At 37.7% G+C, this 23,411-nt stretch overlaps 1 protein-coding gene across 1 annotated transcript; it reads left to right on the top strand.

Moving 5' to 3' along the window:
• Positions 1–2,436: 2,436 nt before the first annotated feature.
• Positions 2,437–21,410, top strand: LOC103434046 (leucine-rich repeat receptor protein kinase HPCA1-like). Its single transcript, XM_029101361.2, has 20 exons — positions 2,437–2,623; positions 3,235–3,341; positions 5,585–5,708; positions 5,821–5,892; positions 17,157–17,231; positions 17,337–17,408; positions 17,499–17,660; positions 17,774–17,848; positions 17,935–18,006; positions 18,105–18,176; positions 18,275–18,343; positions 18,435–18,509; positions 18,627–18,698; positions 18,785–18,919; positions 19,014–19,474; positions 19,561–19,710; positions 19,790–19,929; positions 20,020–20,239; positions 20,351–20,586; positions 20,728–21,410. The coding sequence occupies exons 1-20, from the start codon at positions 2,580–2,582 to the stop codon at positions 21,238–21,240; spliced, it is 2,946 nt and encodes a 981-aa protein (XP_028957194.2). The 5' UTR covers positions 2,437–2,579; the 3' UTR covers positions 21,241–21,410.
• Positions 21,411–23,411: the final 2,001 nt, after the last annotated feature.

Here is a 23,411-nt window from a genome sequence, read left to right as displayed (position 1 = left end):
ACGAGCTGACGATGTAATTTTGGGTCCAAACAGGTACATACGTACAGTAATTGTCCATGATTGATGGCCTCTGCTACTTTTTAGGTGTGTGAACAACGCATGCGTAGGAAATAGGAGAATTAAACTCCAAGTTTCAATCACAAAGTTAAATACTTTTCACTATTCGAGCTCCAAATCTCTTCCAAATGTTGCATTTTTTATTCCCTTAGCTTGAATTTTCTTTGTGAACGAAAAACTCTATGGTTGGAGTTGTTCTTATTGGTGGGTGTTAGATGGCAATTTGTCCTTGGTTTGCGTATTTGGACTCTGCCTCACTAAAAGAAATAATTTTCTTTGTTGAAGTGAATTTGGATATTTTATGGGAAATTTTATTCAGACCCATTTATCCTCTTTCTACACTTAACTTATAGTTTTTAATCTTGAAATTCCGAATCTGCCCAACAATTTTCTTTCTACACCCATAATGAAAAAGAACAAAAAAATAAAATATAAAATTCCAACACTAGAAAACCCGGGCCATGCCATCACTCCAAACCCTAACCACCCCCAATTTCTACCCCTCCCCAACCCCCCCACTGCCATCTTCTTATCACCCACAATGAAACCCCAAAGATCTCAGCCATCAATGTCCATTTCCCGACCTTTTGCCGGCCACACAATAGCTCTCTCTTCCATGCAATCCTTCTAACATATTTGAATTATGCCGAAATTGTCGACGTGTCGAGTCTAATTGTGTTGGACCATATGTTAATAATAATCTCATTAATTTTTCCAAATATATATATATATATATATATTTACATGTTTCTTTTGGGTTTTTTAATTGTGGGTTGTTGGGAATAATGTTCTAATTTCCAAATTGTTGTGGGTGGTAAGGGAGGTGGTGGTGGGGAGTTGGGGAGGTTAGAAATTGAGGTTTGAAGAGATAAGGTGGCTGGAGTTGCCTATTGCTAATTTTTTTTTTTTTTTTTGGTGCTTGTTGGGTTTAGAAAGAGAATTATTGGGCACATTTGGAATTTGAAAATAAAAAATAATAAGTTGGGTGTAGAAAGAGGATAAATGGGTCTATATAAAATTTTCCATATTTTATTTATTAGACAGTCTTGGTTAAGGTGGTTTGATCATCTGAAACGAAGGCATATATAGATGTTCCGGTTAGAAAATACGATTATGAGACATAGGCTTAGGGCAAAAGGAGTAGAGAAAGACTTGGAAGGAAACTTTGAGAAACACATCGAGTATTTGGAGCTAGTGGAATACTTGACTCAAAACCGAGTCCAATAATGTTCTAAGATTTATATAGCCAACCCCACTTAATGAAATAAGGCTTTATTGTTGTTGTAGACACATTCACACTCTAGAAATCGTCTGTTTGAATAAGATGTAAATTTTTATTCAACAATCATGGGGATCTAAAATTTGATTAAATGTGCTTGAATGCTAAGAAAACAAAAGGAGAAGAAGACCCTACCTTCATAAAAATGACCTCAACCGTCACCACCACCAAGTGGAGGCAATGACATTAGTTACAGACACACCATAGGTCGTCCTTACTCCTTACTCCTTACTCCTCTTATCCATTTCTTACGAAAACTGGTTCCTAGTTGCAGATAAATTAGGGTTTAACTTATATGTTGTTTTAATGCCATGTATTTCTAAAATACGAGAGAAACTTGCTTGCAAGGACTATTGGCAGCATCTCTGTTAATAACGTGTGGTCATGTGTTATAACTTGTTCAATATCTTTTAAGCCTATAATGCGTCCTCGTATGTTTTAGTGTGTCGACCTAGACACGAATACAATCAATTTACCAAACTGATTGCATGTAAGTTCTTCTCATTTAAGACGGGCAATACACTTAAGAAAGAATGACCATATAAACAATTACTATATATATATATATATATATATTATTTTACTCCTTACATATAAAAAGTTATTTTTCTTCCAAATGAACATCTTTAAAAAAATTATTTGATTTAGAAATCCTTTAGTTATTCATATGAATCACACAAATTGATGGTTCATAATGAGGATGTTACTTGTTATCATGACTGCCGATTGGTCTGACATATATGGATGACTAAATTGTGTCCAAATGAATAAATTTTTGTATAGATGGTTGTTAGATGGTGATAAAAAGAATGAACAATTTCGATAATAATATGACCAAATCATATCATGTCATGGCTGAAGGAGGAAGAATTAACACATGTATTGTCTCTTAATTTTAATTGGTCAAATTGATTTTTTTTTAAATTACAATTGTTGATTGTCGATATTTGATTGTTATGTCCTTATTATGTGATCGATATATCGTTATCTAATTTTGATTAGTTCTGAACATATAAGATATTTCCTTAGAAAACGACCAAACCGTGTTCATTATTTCATTCAACAAGAAAATGGATGAAACCAGGAATCGGTCCCAGCCGAAGGAGGAGAAGCCCGTCGCCTTTAATTTGCAAGTTGTAATCTTAATTAATTTTCATAATTTAATTGAGAGTCCCATTTGGTCATATATTCAAAAGAAACCTGCTTTGCTTGTTCATATTGCTGCCTTCACTGTATTTGTATTATGCGTTTTGTTCTCTCAAATCGCGCGGGCAGGCGGAGGAAACGGTAAAACCTCCCACTTTATTTAATTAATTTAATCACTTTATTTAATTAGTTTAATTTCATCTAATTCTATGCTAATGGACTATGATTACGGATAGAGAGTGATGAGGATGATGGTTGTTTTTTGTTCTGGACTAACTGGAAAGATCAGATGATTTTGGTTTGTGGGTTTAATCAAATTGCTTTGGCTTCTAAGACAAGGCTTAATCATTTAAAAGAAGCTGAAAAAAGCCAGCCCTAAGCCTTTCTCTCTCTCTCTCTCTCTCTAGTTTCTCTCTCTCGAGATATTGTAGCCTGCAGGGTATTTTTTTGGAGACAGTTGAAATAACCCAACTCAGGAAATCCAGCTTCATTGCTCAGAAATAAGCAGAGCTTCCAAAAAAAAAAGCACTTTTTTGGATGCTTGGTGGGAACATGGAGATTTGGCATGTACATGCATGCGTGGGACTCTTATTTCTTCATTAAATAAAATTCCAACCATCCAAGTGGTGTAGTAGTTGGTATGGTGGAAGAAGATATGTTTGAAAAGTGTTTTTTTTTTTACATTTCAAGGAAGTAAAATTTTGTACAAATGTGCTTTTTGGCTTCTGCTTACTAGCTGATCGGTCTCACAGATTCACACACAAATTTCCCAAGGCAACCATGCGGCTACTGCAGCTCTTTCTGGTTTTCTGCTTCTCTGGAATTCATGTGGTCTCTTCTTCTACACACCCGGATGATGGTATGTAATAGTCTTAAGTATCAATCAATATATATATATATATTGATCTCTTAATTCTTGGGAAAATTGGGTTTTGTGTAGTTTCTACTTTTGTCTACAATTTCAAAGCTAGCATCATATCCGTTGACTTGATAGGTTTTTTGTGATATCATGTTCATCTTCTTATTCTCCGTGACAATATTCCAAATCAATCATCTGTTATTATATGGGAAAGTAAAAACGGTGACACAATGTGATTGGTTTGGGATATCACCTTGGTATAGATTCTTTTGTGTGTGTTGACACACCTGACCCCGATATCCTTCAAATACTCGAGGTAGGCACGTGCTGGCCGACACCCGAAGGTGACAAAGCCATACTAACATGCATGTGAAGTAACGAACATAAATAAAAATTATAAATTTAATTACAATGCTTATGCTATTGAGGAACGTGTTCAGAGCATACAACTAATCCTAAACACTAAAAAAGAATAATATAAAATTGAATGAACAAAGAGATGGGTCTTACACTGAGAGGACTCGAAGATGTCGATGCGGGAGTGCCTTGACGCAAGAATTGTACGCCTTGATTCTAAGTCTTGAGATGGCACAAAACAAAACATGAGTGGACCAAGTTGATATATATAAGTAGTACAAAAATAGTTATTCAACAACGTACCAACCCCCAAAGTTTATGAAAACTCAATAACGTAATATATAATAGGTTTTCCAAAACCCTAGCATGCCATAAAAACATTCATAAAACATATATTATATATAGTGTGCTTAGTAGTCGTATATATATAAGGCATATACATATATATAATATTTCATTTGCTCGAAGGCATATAGAACACTTCTTCAGTCATCTGAAGGTTCTACATCACGCGTTCGTAGGTAGATCATTCGTCCGTAGGCAGTATCATTCGCTTGTAGGCACTACATCTCCTGGCCGAAGCCAATATAAATATCTTCCACCCGTAGGCCCTACACATGCCCGGCCGAAGCCAATCATATATCTCCCACCTGTAGGCACCAACCAAACGCCGGGCCGAAGCCAATCATATATATATATATATATATATATATCATATGTATCCAACCCACACCCGGCCGTAGCCAATCATATAAGTATTGTTTGCCCATAAGCAGTAACATTCGAATAACCACTAAGTACATAAGGACATTAACATAATATTTCCAATATCTATTTTAATCGGAGTTCAGTAGCTAAAACATCATATCGTAAAACCTATTCGTAGTATATAGTCATCAATCATATATACTACGAAGAACGTAAAATCGATAAAGCATGGTAATTCGTAAAGCATGAAACTAATTTACTCATAAACGTTTCATAAAATGTAGCCATTAAACCATGCTTTTCATGTATGCATTTCTAAAAATTAAAACATGCATTTTGGAAGGGGTCCACTTACCTTACACCGTTGGCGAAGAGCCGTGCAAATAAGCGTGGATGGAAATACTACTAACAATTGCACCTAAGCACATAAGCGTAGCAATTAATTAAACTATACTAAAATGATTTAATTCGTGAAAACGGACATCTAAACCGAATTCAGGACGCCGAATTTAGTCTATGAGGGGTCTTGGACGAAACCCGAAAAAGTCAACCCAAAAGTCAACATTGACCAGTCAACGGTCAGCGGTGATCGGAAGTCAACGGTCAAATGGGTTAGTCAAACATGTCCGGGTCAAATGGGTTCGGTTGGAACTAGTTAGGGTTTAGGGTTTTGGACTTAGATTAAGGTTAGGTTAGTGGGTTAGGGCCTAAGCTAATGGGTAGTAGATTGGGCTTTGGGTTTGGGCCGATTGCATGGCCCAATGGTTAGGTTATTGGGTTGAACCTGGGTTGGGTTTGATACAAATTTGGGCTTGGGTCACAAAGGCCCAAGGTTTGGGTTGGTTTTAGGTTGGGACTTAGGTCACGGTTCGGGAAGAAAAAAAGGGAGAGGGAATAGTGGTTCGGGGGACAAATTTGTAAGAGTAGGCCCCAAGTGGCTCTCTATTTAAGACCAATCATCAACCCCAATTTAAAATAAAATATCTCACCCATAATGAAATTATGAATTGCCCTCCCATTACATAATATCTGAGACAAGTCGTTACAATGTAATTAGCGATTAGTCCATTTAATTTTGGTCTAATGTGAATTATTTTGAAGTTTTGGTTAAATTTCGTTCTAAACCCTCATTGTTCCTATTAAGGGTAGTTGATTGATTTAAATGTGTGTTGATCCAGCTAATGCACTCCAATCTTTGAGGCAGACATGGAGCAATGTTCCACCCAGCTGGGGCAAGTCAAACGATCCATGTGGGGAGCGCTGGGATGGCATCACTTGCAACGGTTTGAGGGTGACTGCATTGTGAGTGTTGTTCATCTTCGAATTCTAATGTGATCATTGTAATTATGGGCATTCTTGCTTACTTTCTTAATCAGATTTTGAACCAGGACCTCTTTTAATGTTCACTGTGCAGGGGATTATCAGGAATGAACGTGAAAGGGAAAATTGAAAGCGACATCGCGGAGCTTTCTGAGTTGAGATCCTTGTGAGTGTGATTGTTCCTCTTTCATACCAGCATTATGTTTGAAGTAAATTATCAACTGAGCAACATAACAAATTTGATGTCTAATTATAAAAAATGCATAAAACATGTTTTATTTTTGCAGTGTCAGTTATTTTGTTTAGCTCAATCTTGATTATGGATGGAATTCTTTTTTTTTTTTTTTTTTTGTCGATAAGGGAGATTACAACCCAAAGAGAACTACAAAACAACAGCAAAACGAGTCAAAGGGACTCCAGCATCATCATCAATGAGAGCTGATCTAATCCAAATAGGAGGCTTATAAAAAACAAGAACACCAATATCCATATTATAACTCCAACTAGCCAACTGATTCGCCACAATTTTCTTTTCTCTGTAAATGTGATTCAATTCACACCTCCTTAATTGTCTCATCATTAATTTGCAGCTATGCATAATTGTCTCCAAAGGATGGAAATTATCAACTTGGGTTTGCTTCAACAACATAACAATAGCCTTGGAATCCATCTCAATATGAAGATCAGTAGCACCCTTATCAATAGCAAGCTGTAAACCAATGTATAAACTCCATAATTCAGCATCACAAACTTGCCTTTGTCCCAAATTCACAGCAAAGCCACCTAACCAGTTGCCATTATGATCTCTTAGTACGCCACCAGCCCCAATTCGACTAGAATTTGTCCTTCTAGATCTATCCACATTTAGCTTACACCAACCTACATCAGGATGATCCCAAGAGAGTGAAATTTGCCTCTTGACAGGATTAACGAAAGACTTCACACAAGCCTTCAACCATTCAGCCACATCTCTCATGATGATTGTTTTTGGATCCATAGGCATGACAAAATTGACATAAAAAATCTGCTTGTTTCTCCATTTACAAATATACCAGCAAATAAAAAGGAAAAGAGTACACTAAGCACCCTCATTGGTCCTTTTTGAACTTACTTTCAGATTTGCCAGCAGCCAAGCCTTAAACTCAAGATTTTGGGCATTCCTCAATTGCCTTAGAACTCCCATACTTTCTCAAATACACACAACCCTGGAACAATCTTTAAAAATATGAGCAATAGATTCAATTGGTCCACAATAAGTGACACGCCCGACCCTGATATTCCTCGAACACCAAGGTAGGCACGTGCTGGCCAACACCCAAAAGTGACGAAGCCATATTAAAATGCATGAGAACCAAAAATGTGAATAAAATAATAGAAATTTAAAGGCAATGAATATACATTTAAGGAACGTGTTCAAAGCATACGACTAACTAGAACACTAAAACAAATAAAATAAAATTGAATGGACAAGGTAGTGGGTCCTACACCGAGAAGACTCGAAGATGCCGATGCGGAAGTGCCTTGATGCCAGGATTGTATGCCTCGATTCTAAATCCTGAGGGGGTGCAAAACAAACATGAGTGGTCCAAGTTGATATATATATAAAATAACACTGAAACAATTAACAACATACTAACCCCCAAAGTTTTATGAAAACTAATAGCATAATATGTGATAGGTTTCCAAAAACCCTAGCATGCCATAAAACATTTCATAAAACATATCTTGTATATAGTGTGCTAAATAGTGGTATCCAATAACAATATCTCCCGCCTCTCAGCCAACAACCATGTCTCTGTGCCCTAAGCCAGAGATTATTGTCTCCCGACCCAATGCCCATGTAACGACCCAAAATTTACTTCGGAAGCTAATTACTAAGATATGCCCGAATTCCTTTTCTTAGCCAATTTTCAATAAAAGATTAATCTCAATTATTTTATTATGGCTACATCTAACCTTCTCATTAGACTGCCTACGTACCCTATGAAGGGATCGAGCCATTCGTAGTTCACCAATTCAATTTCTAACTCATTTCCGAAAATCATTCAAGTGACTAACAATCACTAACTACGTTCAAACAAGTGATCACACCAAATGCATATCAAATATGATTTCAGAATATCAAAATTGGCAGCTCGGCCCACTGGCCATGCGTCGAGTTCAATGAGAGGAACAACTTTCATACCTAGGCCAAAGTGCAATGAGAGGAATAACTTTCATACCTAGGCCAAAGTGCAATTCGGCATGGAAACACCTCAATTTCACTCGAACCAGTCGGAAACCCTAGAAATGGGTGGTTTCGATCTGTTACCTTCGGTGCTCTACCACCCCAACCAATGTTTGGGCTTTGTTCCTGGCCACTAGAAAAGTGTTTTAATGGTGGTAATTGCAAGAAATAGCTTCAAGATTTGAGGAATCATCTCACGAACCCGTCGCACCCATCGACGTTCTTCACCCATTTACAACCAATTTTCTTCTAAATTTGGATGGAAATGGAAGAGGGAAGGGCTAGATGATGATTGGGAGTGGTGGCTAGGTCCAATTCATGGGAAATCTGATGGAAAACCATCGAAAAATATGGAGAAAACGGGTTGAAGGAAGACCCAGTTCTTTCCCCCTATTTCATTCTCTCATTTCCCTCATTTCCTTCTTCCTTGATTGGTCCCGTGCTCTCCACCCTCTCACTGCCTTTCACGTGACACTCCCATTGCTCCAGATTTTCTGGAGCCTTCCAAAATAAATGGTAACATGACTATTTTGTCCTCAACTGCAATCATTAATAACTTCTTCGTTATAACTCCATTTCACAAACGGTTTTTGCCTACACGCTGGTGGAATCGTCCTATATCCAGATATGTCAAGAAATATGATAAAATATACGGGGATAAAATATGTCCTCGAAAAATTCAATATAGCCAACTAAGGGTATTTTCATCTTTTCCCCTTTTTGATAAATCTCATAAACATATATTTAAAAAATTTCAAGGTATTACAGCCAGCTCCATGTCTCTAGGCCCAAAGCTAGAAATTATTTCTCTTGGCCCGTAGCCAACAACAAATCCTCGCTCGTAGGCAAAACAGTGACCACTAGATACACACAAAACATTGAACATAATATTCTAAAAAAACATATATCATATAACTCAAAGCCACTTCATAGTATATAGTAATCCATCATATATACTATAAAGAGGGTGTGTAAAAACATGTTTGTAAGTAGTATATCGTCATCCATCAGATAAACTACAAAGAACACCAGTTCAATAAAATATGGTATTCTAAAATATTCTCAGTATAGCATAATATCTCATAAAACATTTCATAAAACGTAATCATTAAATCATGCTTTTCATATATGCATTTCTACTATTAAAACATTCATTTTAGAAGGGGTCCACTCACAGATACTTTACCGCCGAAGTGCTATGCAAACTAGCGAAGACGAAAACACCATAACAATTGCCCCTAAGCACATACAGGGTCCCAATTAATAAAACTATACTATACAATTGAATTTGGAAACGAACGTCAGAAATGGATTCAGGACGTCGAATTACCCTAAGAAGGGTCCTGGGTAAATTTTGAAAAAGTCAACAAAAAGTCAACACGGGAATACTCCACGAAATATTCCATCAGGTAAACAGCCCGTCTAATGGGCTGGGTCAACATGCCACAAGGTTGGGTTGAAAGGTTAGATGGGTTTGGGCTTTAAGCCCGGCCCAATGTTTTGGGTTGGGTTAAAGGGTTTTGGGTTATCCAATTGGGCTTGCTCTATGGCTCAAAGGCCTGAGACTCAACTAAAGGTCACCATATAATATACCAAAATGAAGATAAAAGAGTGAGGATTCGAGTAGTACCAAGATGAGACGTGTCGAGGTCGGGATTGGCCAGCAAATGGCCTGAGATTCAAGGACCTTCGCCGCAAAACTAGAAAGAGTTTTCCCCGGGTATTCCTGCGTCCAAAAATATCCCAAAACGTCTCAAAAGCTACCTAATCACTTTTCTTAACCCGATTTAGGAAGATTTAGAGGTGAGTTCGACTTACCTTGTCGGAGAGACAAGAGGGTCCGATTTGTGGTGACGGTGGTGTGATGGTAATTGCCCGTATGTATGTATGTTTGTGTGTGTGTGAGTTTGCCGGTGAGGAGAGAAGGGTGAGGTCGAGGGAGAGTTTCGGGGGAGAGAGTGAAGAGAGAGCAAGGAAGACAACAGAGAAGAAGGTGGAGAAAGAAAGAGGACTTGGTAGCCATAGGGGAAGGGAAATCGGGAAACCAAAAAGAAAAAGCGTCTCACCCGACTCACCTTTTAAGGTTTTAAGGCAATCCCAAATAAAATATCCCCTTTTTCGTAAAATTACAGAAATACCCATTCGTTCCGTAAAATTCGTAAATAAATCTGGGACGGGTTGTTACAACAAATCATACAAGAAGAATAAGAAGTTATTTGTCTTCTAACTGGCTGCTCATTAGAAAGCAATCTCCCTTTACTCATCAACCAAAGAAAAACTTTTAGCTTAGGTGGAACATTAATTTTCCAAATAAAATCCCAGTAAGAATCAGGCAAATCCTCTCCATCAAAGAAGAGATTATAAGCTAATTTAACGGTGAAAACTCCATTTGAAACACATCTCCAAATAATTTTATCCATTCCTACACCAGTAGTACCTGCATGCCGACATATAACTCTTTCAACCATATCCTTGGGCAACACATCTCTGAGCTTTTCAAGATCCCACCAACCATTACTTAAAAACTCAGAGACAGCACAATCAATATTGGAGATATTAGCAACATCAATAGTTTCAATTAAAGGGACATTTAAGACCGATGAATCCTTCCAAAATTTCACACTCTCACCATTGCCAATTCTCCAAGTCATGCCCTTTTTAAGAAGATTAGCTCCATACAGAATTCCTTTCCAAGAATAAGAACACTCGGTTCTTTCATGAATTTTGGGGTCTAAAATAGAATAACCTTTTCAAATACTTGGCCTGATAAATTTGAGACCAAAGACCAAAGTCCTTAGCATGAATCCTCTACCCTAACTTGGCCAAAAGAGCATGATTCATTACACAAGCTCTCTTAATCCCCAAACCACCCTTACTTTTAGGTCTGCAAACCATACTCCATTGGCATAGATGAACTTTTTCCTTTTGATCGGTATCCCCCTATAAAAAATCCCTGTTCAACTTGTCTAACTCTTCACACACACTAGCAGGAAGCTTGGTCATTTGCATGGCATAAACTAGTATGGACGAGGTAACATCTTGAAATAAGGTAATTCTTCCAACCATGGACAATACCTTGCTCTTCCAAGTTGCCAACCTCTTCTGAACTTTATCAATAACGCCCGAATAAGTAGCCTTTGAAACTCTAGTTTGAAATAGAGGCATTCCTAAATAATTCCCAAGACTCTAAGAGATAGGAGAAATATAAATTGCACTAATACTATTAACAACAACCTTGGACGTGTTTGGAGAACAATAAAGAACATATTTTTCAAAGTTAACAGCTTGACCAGAAGCTTTGCAAAAATTTTCAAGGAACCTTTTCATTAATCTTGCTTGCTTTGGAGTAGCTTCAGAAAACAAAATTAAATCATCAGCGAAAAAGAGATGAGAGACCCCAGGTCCAGATTGAGAAGCCTTAACAGGTTTCCACCTTCCTTTGTTCATAGTTGCAGAAATTAAATGAGAGAGTATCTCAATACATAGCACAAATAAATAAAGGGACAAAGGATCCCCTTGCCGAATATTGTTTTGAGGAGTAAAACAATCTGTTAATTCACCATTGAAACAAATTTGGTACTTAACGGTGGATACACATTCCATCATAAGTTGAACCAAATTTGAAGGCAACCCAACCTCATTCAATACATACTCAATAAACTTCCAATTAAGTCTGTCATAAGCCTTAGACAGATCAATTTTCCAAGCTAAAAATCCTTTTTGGCCTTTTCAAATTCTAAACTTGTGAAGAATTTCTTAAGCAATAAGGATATTGTCAAAAATTTGTCTACCAGGAACAAAACTAGCCTGATTATGACTAATCAGATGAGCCAAAAAATGTCTGATTCTAGCAACAATGATTTAGAGAGTACTTTATAAAGAGTGCAACAAAGACTAATAAGTCTAAAATTCAACATCTGTTGAGGATTATCAATTTTAGGGACCAAAGTTATCAGCACACTGTTTAACCTCGCATTCAATCTCCTTGACTGAAAAGCATTCCATACCATTTCAAAGATATCATTAGCACATATATTCCACTGACTTTGATAAAAGCAAGCAGGAAAACCCTTAATACCTAGAGCTTTAAGGCCTCCAATATTAAAAAGGCTTTCCTTGACTTCAACCATATCGATATCTTTGATAAGAGCTTCACGATCATCATTATGTATATTAGGAAAAAGATTAGGAAGAGATTCCATTTGCTAGACATTTGCCCATGCGAAAAAATAGTTTGAAAGTACTCCACTGCCAACTTTTTCAGATCAAAAGACTCCGATATCCAAGCACCTTGATTGTTAATGAGCCCTTCAATTCTATTTCTTCTCCTCCTTACAATAGTAGTGAGATGAAAAAAGTTTGTATTACGATCACATTCTTGAAGCCACCTCAACCAAGACTTTTGATGCCAATATATAGCCTCCTCATTTAGAACTACATTATATTCAGAAATCAACTCATCCTCCAATTTAGAAAGAGATTTATTAGGCCCATGACACAAAGCGTTTTGAATCCCATCAATTCTTGCTAGAAGTCTGCGCTTTCTCTATTTCAGATGACCAAAGACTTGAATATTCCACTTCTTAAGCAGTTTAACAAGAGCACAAGTTTTATCAACAACCGAACCTCCACCATTACGCCAATAACTATCAACAAACTCCTTAAAATTTTCATGCCTCAACCATATAGCTTCAAAACGAAAAGGACGATGCTTAGGAGAAAATGAATGATGAGAATTTAAGCATATCTTAATTGGACAGTGATCTAACTTGGTTCGGGGGAAATAGTGAACAAAAGCTTCAGAGAAAAGGCTCATTCAACTCATATAACAAATCCCTTGATCAATTCTTTCTAAAACTTTTTTATTAGTCCAAGTAAATTTAGGACCAATAAAACCCAGATCAATCATATAATTCCTATCCACCCAGGATTTGAAGCCTTTTAATCAGCATAATAGAGCACCACCAAGTTTATCTTCCACACACAACATATTAAAATCCCCAACAATTGACCAAGGCAATTGTTGGCAATCGGTTACAAAATCCAAATAATCCCACAATATCTCTCTTTTAGTAACACAAGGGCTAGCATAGACATCTGTGAAAATCCAATGGTTCTGACCAACACCTCTCACAGCAACAGAAATAGCTTGGTCTATGGTACCGATAACTTCCACCTTTAATCTAGAATCCTTCCACAACATCCACAATCCACCAGAGAAGCCAACAGCATCCACAATCTCAAAGCACGGAAAACCAAGAGATTTTACTACTGAAATAGCTTTCTAACCACTAATCATGGGTTCACAGATAACCAAAATCTCCATTTGGTGAATATTAATTAACTCTGCAACATTATCTTTAAACTTGGTGCAACCAGCACCTCTAGAGTTCCATACTACAATGTTCATCATAAACATGGAGGAGATAAATAAAACCAAAGCATAAAGCCTAGCAACCCATAAGGGTTGCCTCCATATGGGAGGCACACATCTCATCAGACTTAGCTGAATAAGAATCCTCGGATGAACAAGATCGTTGAATAATTGAACCTAGAATAGCATGATCAGTATTCATCATCTCTTCACCTGGATCCAGATCACACGTAGCTAACTCAACATCGCTGCCACTTGCATTAGATGGTTGGTGACCAAAAATACATGTTCCCTTCGACATATTTGAACCATAGTACATATCAATCTTGAAGGCATTAAAATTAAATTTGAACGACTGAGCCTCAACATTACTAATCAAAATAGAACTTAACCTTTTCACCAAAGGTTGTCTTAGCTGCCCCAAATTATTAGTGCTCGGTCAGGAAGGAGCATTTGGCTTACGACCAAAGTTAGAGATTTTAGCAAGTGCATCCCGATCACCAGTTTCCTTCTTCTTCCTAGCCACCCAAATTTTCCTTTCAATAGACCCTCACCTTTCTCACCATCTATGCCACTTCCCACATTGCCTTCATTCAGACTTTTATCTTCCCCATTAAGCGCACTGAACCTTGACCCCTACCCATTAAAACAAACATCCACACCTCCATGTCCATTATTTATTTTCCGAGGTCTACCTCTATGCTTAACTTGCACCCTTGTACCATGAATAGTAGAAACATCATCGCTACTTTAAGCAGACTTTACTATAGGCTCATCGATATTCATACTATTACTCTCATTTTCACCACCATCAACCTTTTCCGCCATAGGATCAATGCTCCAAGGACAACTCTCCCTCTTATGCCCATAGCAACCACATCTGAAACAAATTTCTGGCATACCCTTGTACTCCAAATCGTACCTTCCTTTATTAATTTGAATAAATGCTTCAAGAGGCTCAGTCACATCAATCTCAACACAAATTTTAGCAAATTTGCCCCTGTATTGAGGATTGGTGTTTACATCAATCTTCAACAGTTTTCCCAGCACACAACCTATCTTCCTCATTGCCCAAACATTAAAATACTCAATTGGAACACCCAGTATCCTAAACCATATAGCCATATGAGTAATAACCTCAGTTGCAGGCACAAATCCTAGTCTCCATTTTTGAATCATTAAATACTGACCCGCAATTATCCAAGGTCCACCAGTTAAAACAAACTCCTTATCCTCTTCCAAATCAAATTTAACAATATAAAAATCATGATCAATGTCAATAAGTTGCATACCTCATTTTAATTGCCATTTTTGCCTTAGCATGTTCAACAAAAAATTATAAGTGTGCAATCGCCCAAGAAGTTTGATGACCAGAGCATCATGCCAATCTTTACCAAATTTCTTCACAGCTTTTTCAGAGAACGTAAGACCATCTCCAATCGAAGGGTCCAAAGGGCCAAATGGCCAAAAAAAATCCAAAAACCGTCTCCAACCGAGGGTTAGGCCAAAGGGCCAACCGGCTGACCCAAATGAGCCAACCAGCCAACCCCAGGCTGGGCCAGAAATTTGAGTATTCCTGTCAGATATAACAAACAACAATATAAAAATATTGCTGTCGGTTATATCAAACAGGAATGCTAGGCCAAATTTTCATATGCAACGGCTAGTTACCGTTGGATTCAATTTTTTTTTTTGGGCCAAATTGTTTTTTTTATGAATTTAAAAAATATAAGTTAATGTTGTTTTTAAATTTAAGTTGTAGTTTTTAAATTTAAATAATAAATTATGTTTGGTCATATGGCTCTTTGGCATTCGATTGAAGACGATTTTTTGTGACAGGGCTAAAACAAGCCCTATGACCCTTTGGCCCTCAATTGGAGATGGAGGCAAATATGCCCTATACTGTTTATTAAAATATTAATATCTTGGAGGACCAAAAGGCTGAAACGAGCCATATGGCCAGCCTTCGGTTGCAGATGGTCTAACGATAGACCCTTTCACCTCACAAGAGAAGGAAGCGTCCCTGTCAACGAGATCAGGATCACACTAAAAATCAGGGACAGCAACCGAGTCAAGTCATCGAGTTGATTTCATAAGCTTGTCTTTGAAACTCACATTAGGCTCCAAGTGCAGATCAATCATGTCACGTTCAGCATCCAAATTTGGTCCATCAATCCCATGAATTCTCTTACCAGATCGGGAAGAATCAGGACCATTAGCTCCAAATTCAATCGGTGAAGAAACTGATTCTCCACCCATCCTCGAGGACTTCACCCAGAAAAAGCACGAACAGGTTATTTCTGGGTTTTTGGTTCTCAGAAAGTGAGGCGCGTTCAAAATTCTTTAATTCTCAACGCGTGAGGTCCTAAGTGTAACTAAGCAAGGATGGCAATTCTAACTGTTAAACCCGATAACCGTGGATAACCGCTTGAATAGATTGGATTTGATATAAAAATTTGGGTATGGTATGGATATGGGGAAAAACTGTGAACTTTATTCGGTTATGGTTTTGGAAATGGTTATAGGAGCCCCCAATTCATATTCGTCCCCGAATCCGAATTGAATATATTGTGTGTGTGTGTGTGTGTGTGTGTATTTGATATATAATATAATTTTATTCAACTCACCGAACCCTCCCTATACTAATTCATTATGCATGCATCAAACCCTATAATATCTTTATTATGCACCAAACATCATGCATGGGGCATACCAACAACCTTATCAATTCAATACTCTTAATGTTATACCTAACCAAATTAATTCATTGAATCATTTTATATATCAATTATGAAATGTTCCAAGTTTATCAGATTCATCTCTCTTCAAAAGTCTCACTATCAAGAAATTAATTCATTAAATCAATTTCTTTTGTCTTCCTTTCGTATTTGCTTTTGTCCTTTTTTTTTATTGGACCAATTTATCATATTGGCTTATCATAAACAGCTTCAAATACATTGTTATGTTTTTTGTAATTTGTTTATACCATACTTGACCAATCCCGAAACTACCAAGCACCGGTCAACGTTATACCGTCAATGACCTAGATGAGTTTCCCTCCAACTAGGAGGCCAATCACAGCGTGACACGTGTCGACATCAAAATCCAATCATAGCGCGACACGTGTCAGCATCGAAAGCCAATCACAACACGACACATGTCAATGTCAAAACAAAGCTAGAAACTCTCTTCTATAAAAGGAGATCATTCTCCCACAATATTGCCTAATGTCATTTGTACTAAATCATTTACTAGTACTCACTAAAGGTGAGCTTGATCCTATGTACTTGTGCAAACCCATCACAATTAATGAGAACTCCTCTACTCCGTGGACGTAGCCAATCTGGGTGAACCATGCACATCTTGTGTTTGCTTCCCTGTCTTTATCCATTTACATACTTATCCACACTAGTGACCGGAGCAATCTAGCGAAGATCACAAACTTAACACTTTCTGTTGTACCAAAGTTCTTACTGATTTTGTGCATCAACATACTTGGATGTTGCTATTTAATGATGGAATTAGTATCTACTAAAATTTAGAGTGCATCAATTGGATGAATATATATATTTTTTTAATTTTTTAACGAAGATGGATATAACCGATAATCGATTGAAAATGTATTAACCGGTGAATATGGTTATGGATAATCCTCGATGGTTAATTTGCAGTTATGAATATAGTTAATTTTCGTGGTTACGGGGATGGATATAGCATTTCCGTCCGTAAACCGAACCGTTGCCATCCTTATAACTAAGAGAGTTCTACCATTTCATGAGAGTCGGGATGGAATTCTTTTTGTAACGAAGCTGAAACGTTAATGTTGCAGGGATCTATCATTCAACAAAGGCCTCACCGGTTCTCTCTCTCCACGATTAGGGGATCTGAGCAATCTAAACTTCCTGTAAGAACAATTTACCCAGCTATTTTTCACATCTGCACCTTTTGAACTTTATGGAACATGAGTTTTTATATCGGATAATTATACGAGACTGTTTCCATCTTTTAGGATCCTAGCTGGTTGCAGCTTCAGTGGAATTATTCCAAGTGAATTGGGGAAACTTGGAAAGCTAACCTTCTTGTAAGAATTGGACTAATTATTCATACTGTTAGTGCAAACCAATATGATGTTTTTCTTTTCCCAAGTTCATATAACTTTGGTTTTTCTCAGGGCTTTGAATACGAATAACTTCACCGGTAGTATACCTGCTTCTTTGGGTAATCTCTCCAACCTCTATTGGCTGGACCTGGCAGACAATCAGTTGACTGGACCTCTCCCAGTTTCAAGCGGCACTACCCCCGGCTTAGACCAACTGTTTAAGGCTAAACATTTGTCAGTATTTTCCGTTTTGAAACTCTCTCCATTCTGAAAAGAAAATGAAATTCTAGTAAGGATTATGCCACTGCTTATTGCGTAAACATTAAACAGATTATATGAATTTGCAGCCATTTGAACCAGAACCAGCTTTCAGGTACCATTCCACCCGGACTTTTCAGCTCCAAGATGATACTGATCCATGTGTAAGTTGATCCGAACGATCAGTTTCTAATTTCTGTCTATCAGTTTATGTTCTATACTTAAACTGCTTGTCATTCTTTATTTGCAGATTGTTTGATGGAAATAGATTCAATGGGACTATTCCATCAACAATATTTTCCGTTCAGACTCTCGAGGTTCTGTGAGTAAAAAGCCATCTTGAATTTTCTTTTTCCTCCACATTTAAGCGTATCTGCTTCTTGACACTTATTAGACTAAAACCGTTCTTTTCTGCAACAGGCGGCTTGATAGGAATGCTCTGACGGGACCAGTCTCCTCAAATATCTCCAACCTAAAAAATCTCAGTAAATTGTGAGTACAAACTCTCAAAGAAAATACTTTGGTGTGCTTTTACCGTAATCTTAGTGATGGTTAATCAGCTTTTACACGGTTTTTATATTCTCTTCCAGAAATATCGCGCACAACAATTTGGACGGCCCTTTACCCGACCTAACTGGATTGAATGCCCTCAATTATGTGTGAGTACATGGCATGGAGCTGTCATTTGCAGTTTCAGTTTTCCGGGTTGTTCTTGTGTTGTACTGATAAATCCTAATGATTTTACTTCAGAGACCTTAGTTACAACTCGTTTGATCCATCAGAAGCTCCGGGTTGGATCTCAACCTTGCCCTCGCTCACCACTATGTAAGTCTGGTGGAGGTTACATGAAAATGTCTTGGTATATATTGATGAGCCTTGGAAAAGGACAGTGAAAAATTTATTGTGATATCATTTTGAAATTATTTACTGTTATGATGCCAGCGTTTTAGAAAATGTAGCACTTCAAGGGACTGTGCCAGAGCAGATGTTCAGCATACAGTCATTGCAGCAAGTGTAAGTATAAGGAGAATAACGGAATAATTCATCTACGTGCTGCAATTTCAGTAAACTGGCCATTCATCTTTTCTGTTACTCGACAGGAAACTGAAAAACAACGCGTTTAACGACACATTTAACATGGGTGATTACATCAGTCCGCAACTGACGCTTGTTGATCTGCAGAACAATCAGATTCAGAAAATAACCCAGAGTTATAAGTACAAAAATACATTAATGTAAGATGGTTCACAGGCCTCGATCTTAATTTTCTATGATGTTCTGTATTTTCATGGGACAATCATTCTTAGTTGTGACTTTTTCATATTGCAGACTTGTTGGGAACCCATTGTGCAATGAATCTAGCTCGAGTCAGTACTGTCAGCCTCTACAATCAAATACAAAAACGTATGCTACTAGAACGGATTGTCCATCCATTACATGCCCTGGGGGTCAGCAGCCAAGCCCTCAGAGTTGTCAATGTGGATATCCTTTTGAAGGAACACTGGATTTCCGAGCGCCCACTTTCAGGGATTTGACAAATGGGACTCTGTTTCAATCCCTAGAACAATGGGTGAAACTTCACCTCACTCCCGGTTCAGTGTCACTTGATAACCCTTTATTCGACAACAATGACCATCTTAAAGTACATGTGGCTCTCTTTCCACCTACTGGAACATATTTTAATAGGTCTGAGATTAGCAGGATTGGTTTTGTTATGAGCAGTCAGCCTAACATGCCGCCAGACGGATTTGGACCCTTCGTTTTTATTCCAGCTCAATATAATTTCCCAGGTAATTTTAAATCACAGTGTTCATATACACCTTCCCTGCATTAGAAGATCAATTAAAATGACAGTAAAAAACCCGAATTGTTTCAGTCACACATAAAAGCTTTATGAGCACTGGTGTTATTGTTGGGATATCAGTTAGTTGTCTCGTTCTTGTTCTGGGCCTTGTGGTAGTAGGAATTTACGCCATTAGGCAAAGGAAACGTGTGGAAAGAGCCATTGGTTTAAGCAGACCTTTCGGTAAGAAATCATTCTGAAATTCTGTCACTAATACTAGATACTGCTCAGCTTATATTCACTACTCTCCTCTATCTTCCAGCTTCTTGGGTGCCAAGCGGAAATGATAGTGGCAGTGCACCACAGTTAAAGGGAGCAAGATGGTTTTCGTATGATGAGCTTAAGAAGTGCACCAATAATTTCTCTGACAGTAATGAGATAGGATCTGGCGGCTACGGGAAGGTATATATACAACTCCTTCAGTAACATCTATGAAATTGTGCTTGAAGCTAAAATATTTTTTTTCTGTACTTTTCGGTTGGCTATCCATAGGTTTACAGGGGCATGCTTTCTGATGGACAAGTGATAGCAATCAAAAGAGCTCAGCAAGGATCAATGCAGGGAGGTGTCGAGTTCACGACTGAAATTGAGTTGCTCTCTCGCGTTCATCACAAAAATGTTGTTGGTCTTTTGGGATTCTGTTTCGAACAAGGAGAGCAGATGCTGGTTTACGAGTATATGCCTAATGGAACACTTAGGGAAAGCTTGTCAGGTCAGTTTTAGATTTTACTTTTCGCTATTTCATATTTTTAGTTTTATGTGCTTCATTTAGTACCATTGATTTAACATGTAATGATAAGATTTGTTCTAATACGAGTTGCAGGGAGATCTGGTATTCATCTCGATTGGAAGAGGCGACTCCAAATCACTCTTGGCTCGGCAAGAGGACTGGCTTACCTACATGAGCTTGCAAATCCTCCTATAATTCACAGAGATGTGAAGTCCACCAATATTCTATTAGATGAACATTTAACGGCGAAGGTTGCAGATTTTGGCCTGTCGAAGCTGGTCAATGACAGTGGAAAAGGACATGTATCGACTCAGGTCAAAGGAACAATGGTAAGTTTACAATTAAGCATTTCGAATGTTATCATTTATAACTACCTAAAATGTGATATGCTAGGGTAAGCACTAAGCAGGAAAATCGTGTTTTCCAGTTTCAACATTTCTTGTATTGTTAGTTACTGTCTACACTTTCAGGGCTATCTGGATCCTGAGTACTACATGACTCAACAATTGACCGAGAAGAGCGATGTATACAGCTTTGGAGTCGTTATGCTTGAACTGATAACTGCTAGGCAGCCAATCGAGAAGGGAAAATACATTGTCCGCGAGGTACAGTTGGTGATGGACAAGAATGACGAAGAGCATTACGGTTTGAGGGAGTTAATAGATCGAAACATTCGAAACTCAGGAACTCTTATTGGGTTTGGGAGGTTCTTGGAGCTAGCCATGCAATGTGTCGAAGAATCAGCTGCAGATCGTCCCACGATGAGTGAAGTTGTGAAGGCTATCGAAACCATTCTGCAGAACGATGGGATGAACACAAACTCAACATCAGCATCTTCATCAGCCACAGAGTTTGCAGCATCAAAGGGTGCTCCGAAACATCCCTACAACGGTGGCTTGCCGAAAAAGGAATTCAATGACAGCACCGGCTCCCTTGATTACAGCGGTGGATACACTGTTTCAGCGAAAATCAAACCCAAGTAGTAATTATGAAGTGCAACGAAGTTTTGTGTCAATTAATTTCTTCTTTCGTAATTGTAATTTTCTGTATCCATATATACAAAAATGTAGCAAAAGAATACGTAGCGTTCTTGATTTCAACTGACAAATAGGCATGTAATATTTTTACATTGTGTCTTAGATCTTTTGGATTTGATGCAAGACTTCTTTAAACGTGCTTTCTAACATTTCTTCGAGGAGAAGCAGCACCTGAGTGCTTTTTTAGAAAGCACTGAAATAAATCATTTGAATATATAATAGAAATTTCGACATGTTTACACTAGTAGCCTTATTAGCAGAGTTGCTCCCTATAAAAAAAGTCTCTCTTTGAGGTAGAAAAACTTAAAAAGTACTTATGATAAGAAACACTTCAAACTATTTTTCAAAAAGCACTTGAATTTAATAAAATTTCAACGCTGTTCCAAAAAAAAGCAATTTTAGCAGAATTGAAATTCAGAGAATCATTTCACTCCACACTTCTAACTATACACAAATACACAATCCCATCTTAAAAATTCAATCGTCAACTTCTTTGGAGAAAGAAAAAAATGAGAAACAAACATAAGGGAACAACTAGAAATGCAGCAACCTTGAGCAACTCCTCACTCTCTTTTGAGATGGCTCCAATCCTCGACCAGTCTCCACTGTATCCCGCATCGATGAATCCCAACCTGAACGCTGCAACCGCAGCCCTAGGGAACGTGAAGTTTTCCGGCGTTGTTGAATCTTCAGACATGTCTTTCAAAGATAAGGCTCTTTTATGCGGCCAACATTTTTTTCTTCCCTTTTGATCAACTTCTGAATTTGGTAGCTATATCTATATGACTTGGCTTCTTTTCCCGAAATACACCAAAACGGTTGAATTAGTTTAGTTGTTGGACGGCCGCAACTACTTTGCTTCCAGGAAAAAGATTGTTTGAAACCTCAACAGTTGAATTTTTACTGAAGGGTGAGCTAACACTCACGATTTGTAACCAGATTTGCGATTAAAAATTTATGTAGGACATTTCAGAGATGTTCCGACTGTCAAAACGGATTTGATCGTGGTCACAAATATTTTTGGTTGATTTTTACGTTTTTTTTTTTTTTGTCAAACGATAAATTTTGTTAGATTAGCCATCAACATAATTTAAACTCGCGCCGTCATGCAAGGATTCAACACATTTCCACAATGTAGTAAATGACCATTTGCTTCACAAGATTAAATATTCAATAAAAATACTTATGTAAAATAATAAATGGTGAAACTGCTTACAAATGGTGTAAAACTCAATGGTCGCAAAAGTGGGTGAGTGTTACTCAATAATCACATTTTCACAAAAAAAAAATTGAAAATATGAGCAAGCATACATAAAAAATTAAGCGTTTGTTTGGAAGCTTTTAAAATAGTCGAAAGCATTTTCAGTGAAAATGCTTTTGAAATCATCTTTAATAAAAATACAAGTGAATTTTAGAAAAATACTTGAAGCGTTTCCTGCAAGGAAGCACTCCCACACGAGCCCAACAATCTTTCCATGCCTTAATTACCCGATTCTAACATGTATTTAATTATCTACTAGCAATCCTTCCATCCTTTTCTCTCTAAAATTAACTTTTACCCCTATTGTTCGATTTCAAATATAAGGCAAAATCTGATAAAAACTTAGGTAATGATAAAGACTTATTTTATCATCCAAATAAAGGAACACTATCCAGTTGGCAAAGGAGATTGAGCAAATTATAGCACGATTTTGGTGGAGGGATCAGAAGACGAAAAAGGGTGTCCATTGGATTGCTTAGCATAAAGTTGCAAAAATGAAGGCTTCTGGAGGTCTCGGATTTAAGGAGATTGTTGAATTTAATTTAGCAATGTTGGCTAAGGTGGGGTGGCATCTTATATGCAATCCGGATTCGCTATTGACTAAAGTACTCCAAGCCAAATATTACCCTAATTCGTCATTTCTTGAAGCTTTGGTGGGATGGGGAACCTCATGGTGATGGAAGGGGATTTTGCAGGGGAGGAAAATATTGAAGGCCAGTATACGATGGAGGGTTGGTGATGGGAGAAGTATTCAGGTTGTGAAGGATCCTTGATTGCCCACACCAAGGACGTTTCGGCCTATTTCAAGACATACGAAGATGCCTAAGATGGTTGCCGATATGGTGTCCATTGGAGG

Source organism: Malus domestica, chromosome 04 (genome assembly GCF_042453785.1).
Source record: "Malus domestica chromosome 04, GDT2T_hap1".
Classification (NCBI taxonomy): domain Eukaryota; kingdom Viridiplantae; phylum Streptophyta; class Magnoliopsida; order Rosales; family Rosaceae; genus Malus; species Malus domestica.
This window is presented reverse-complemented; position numbering and strand designations above follow the sequence as displayed.

Bases quoted from the DNA above. Each gene is read 5' to 3' on its own strand.
- LOC103434046 (XM_029101361.2), top strand. From the start codon at position 2,580: ATGCGTTTTGTTCTCTCAAATCGCGCGGGCAGGCGGAGGAAACG. The intron at 19,711-19,789 runs GTAAGAAATCAT...TCTATCTTCCAG, and splicing joins TGGTTTAAGCAGACCTTTCG to CTTCTTGGGTGCCAAGCGGA. The intron at 20,240-20,350 runs GTCAGTTTTAGA...TACGAGTTGCAG, and splicing joins ACTTAGGGAAAGCTTGTCAG to GGAGATCTGGTATTCATCTC.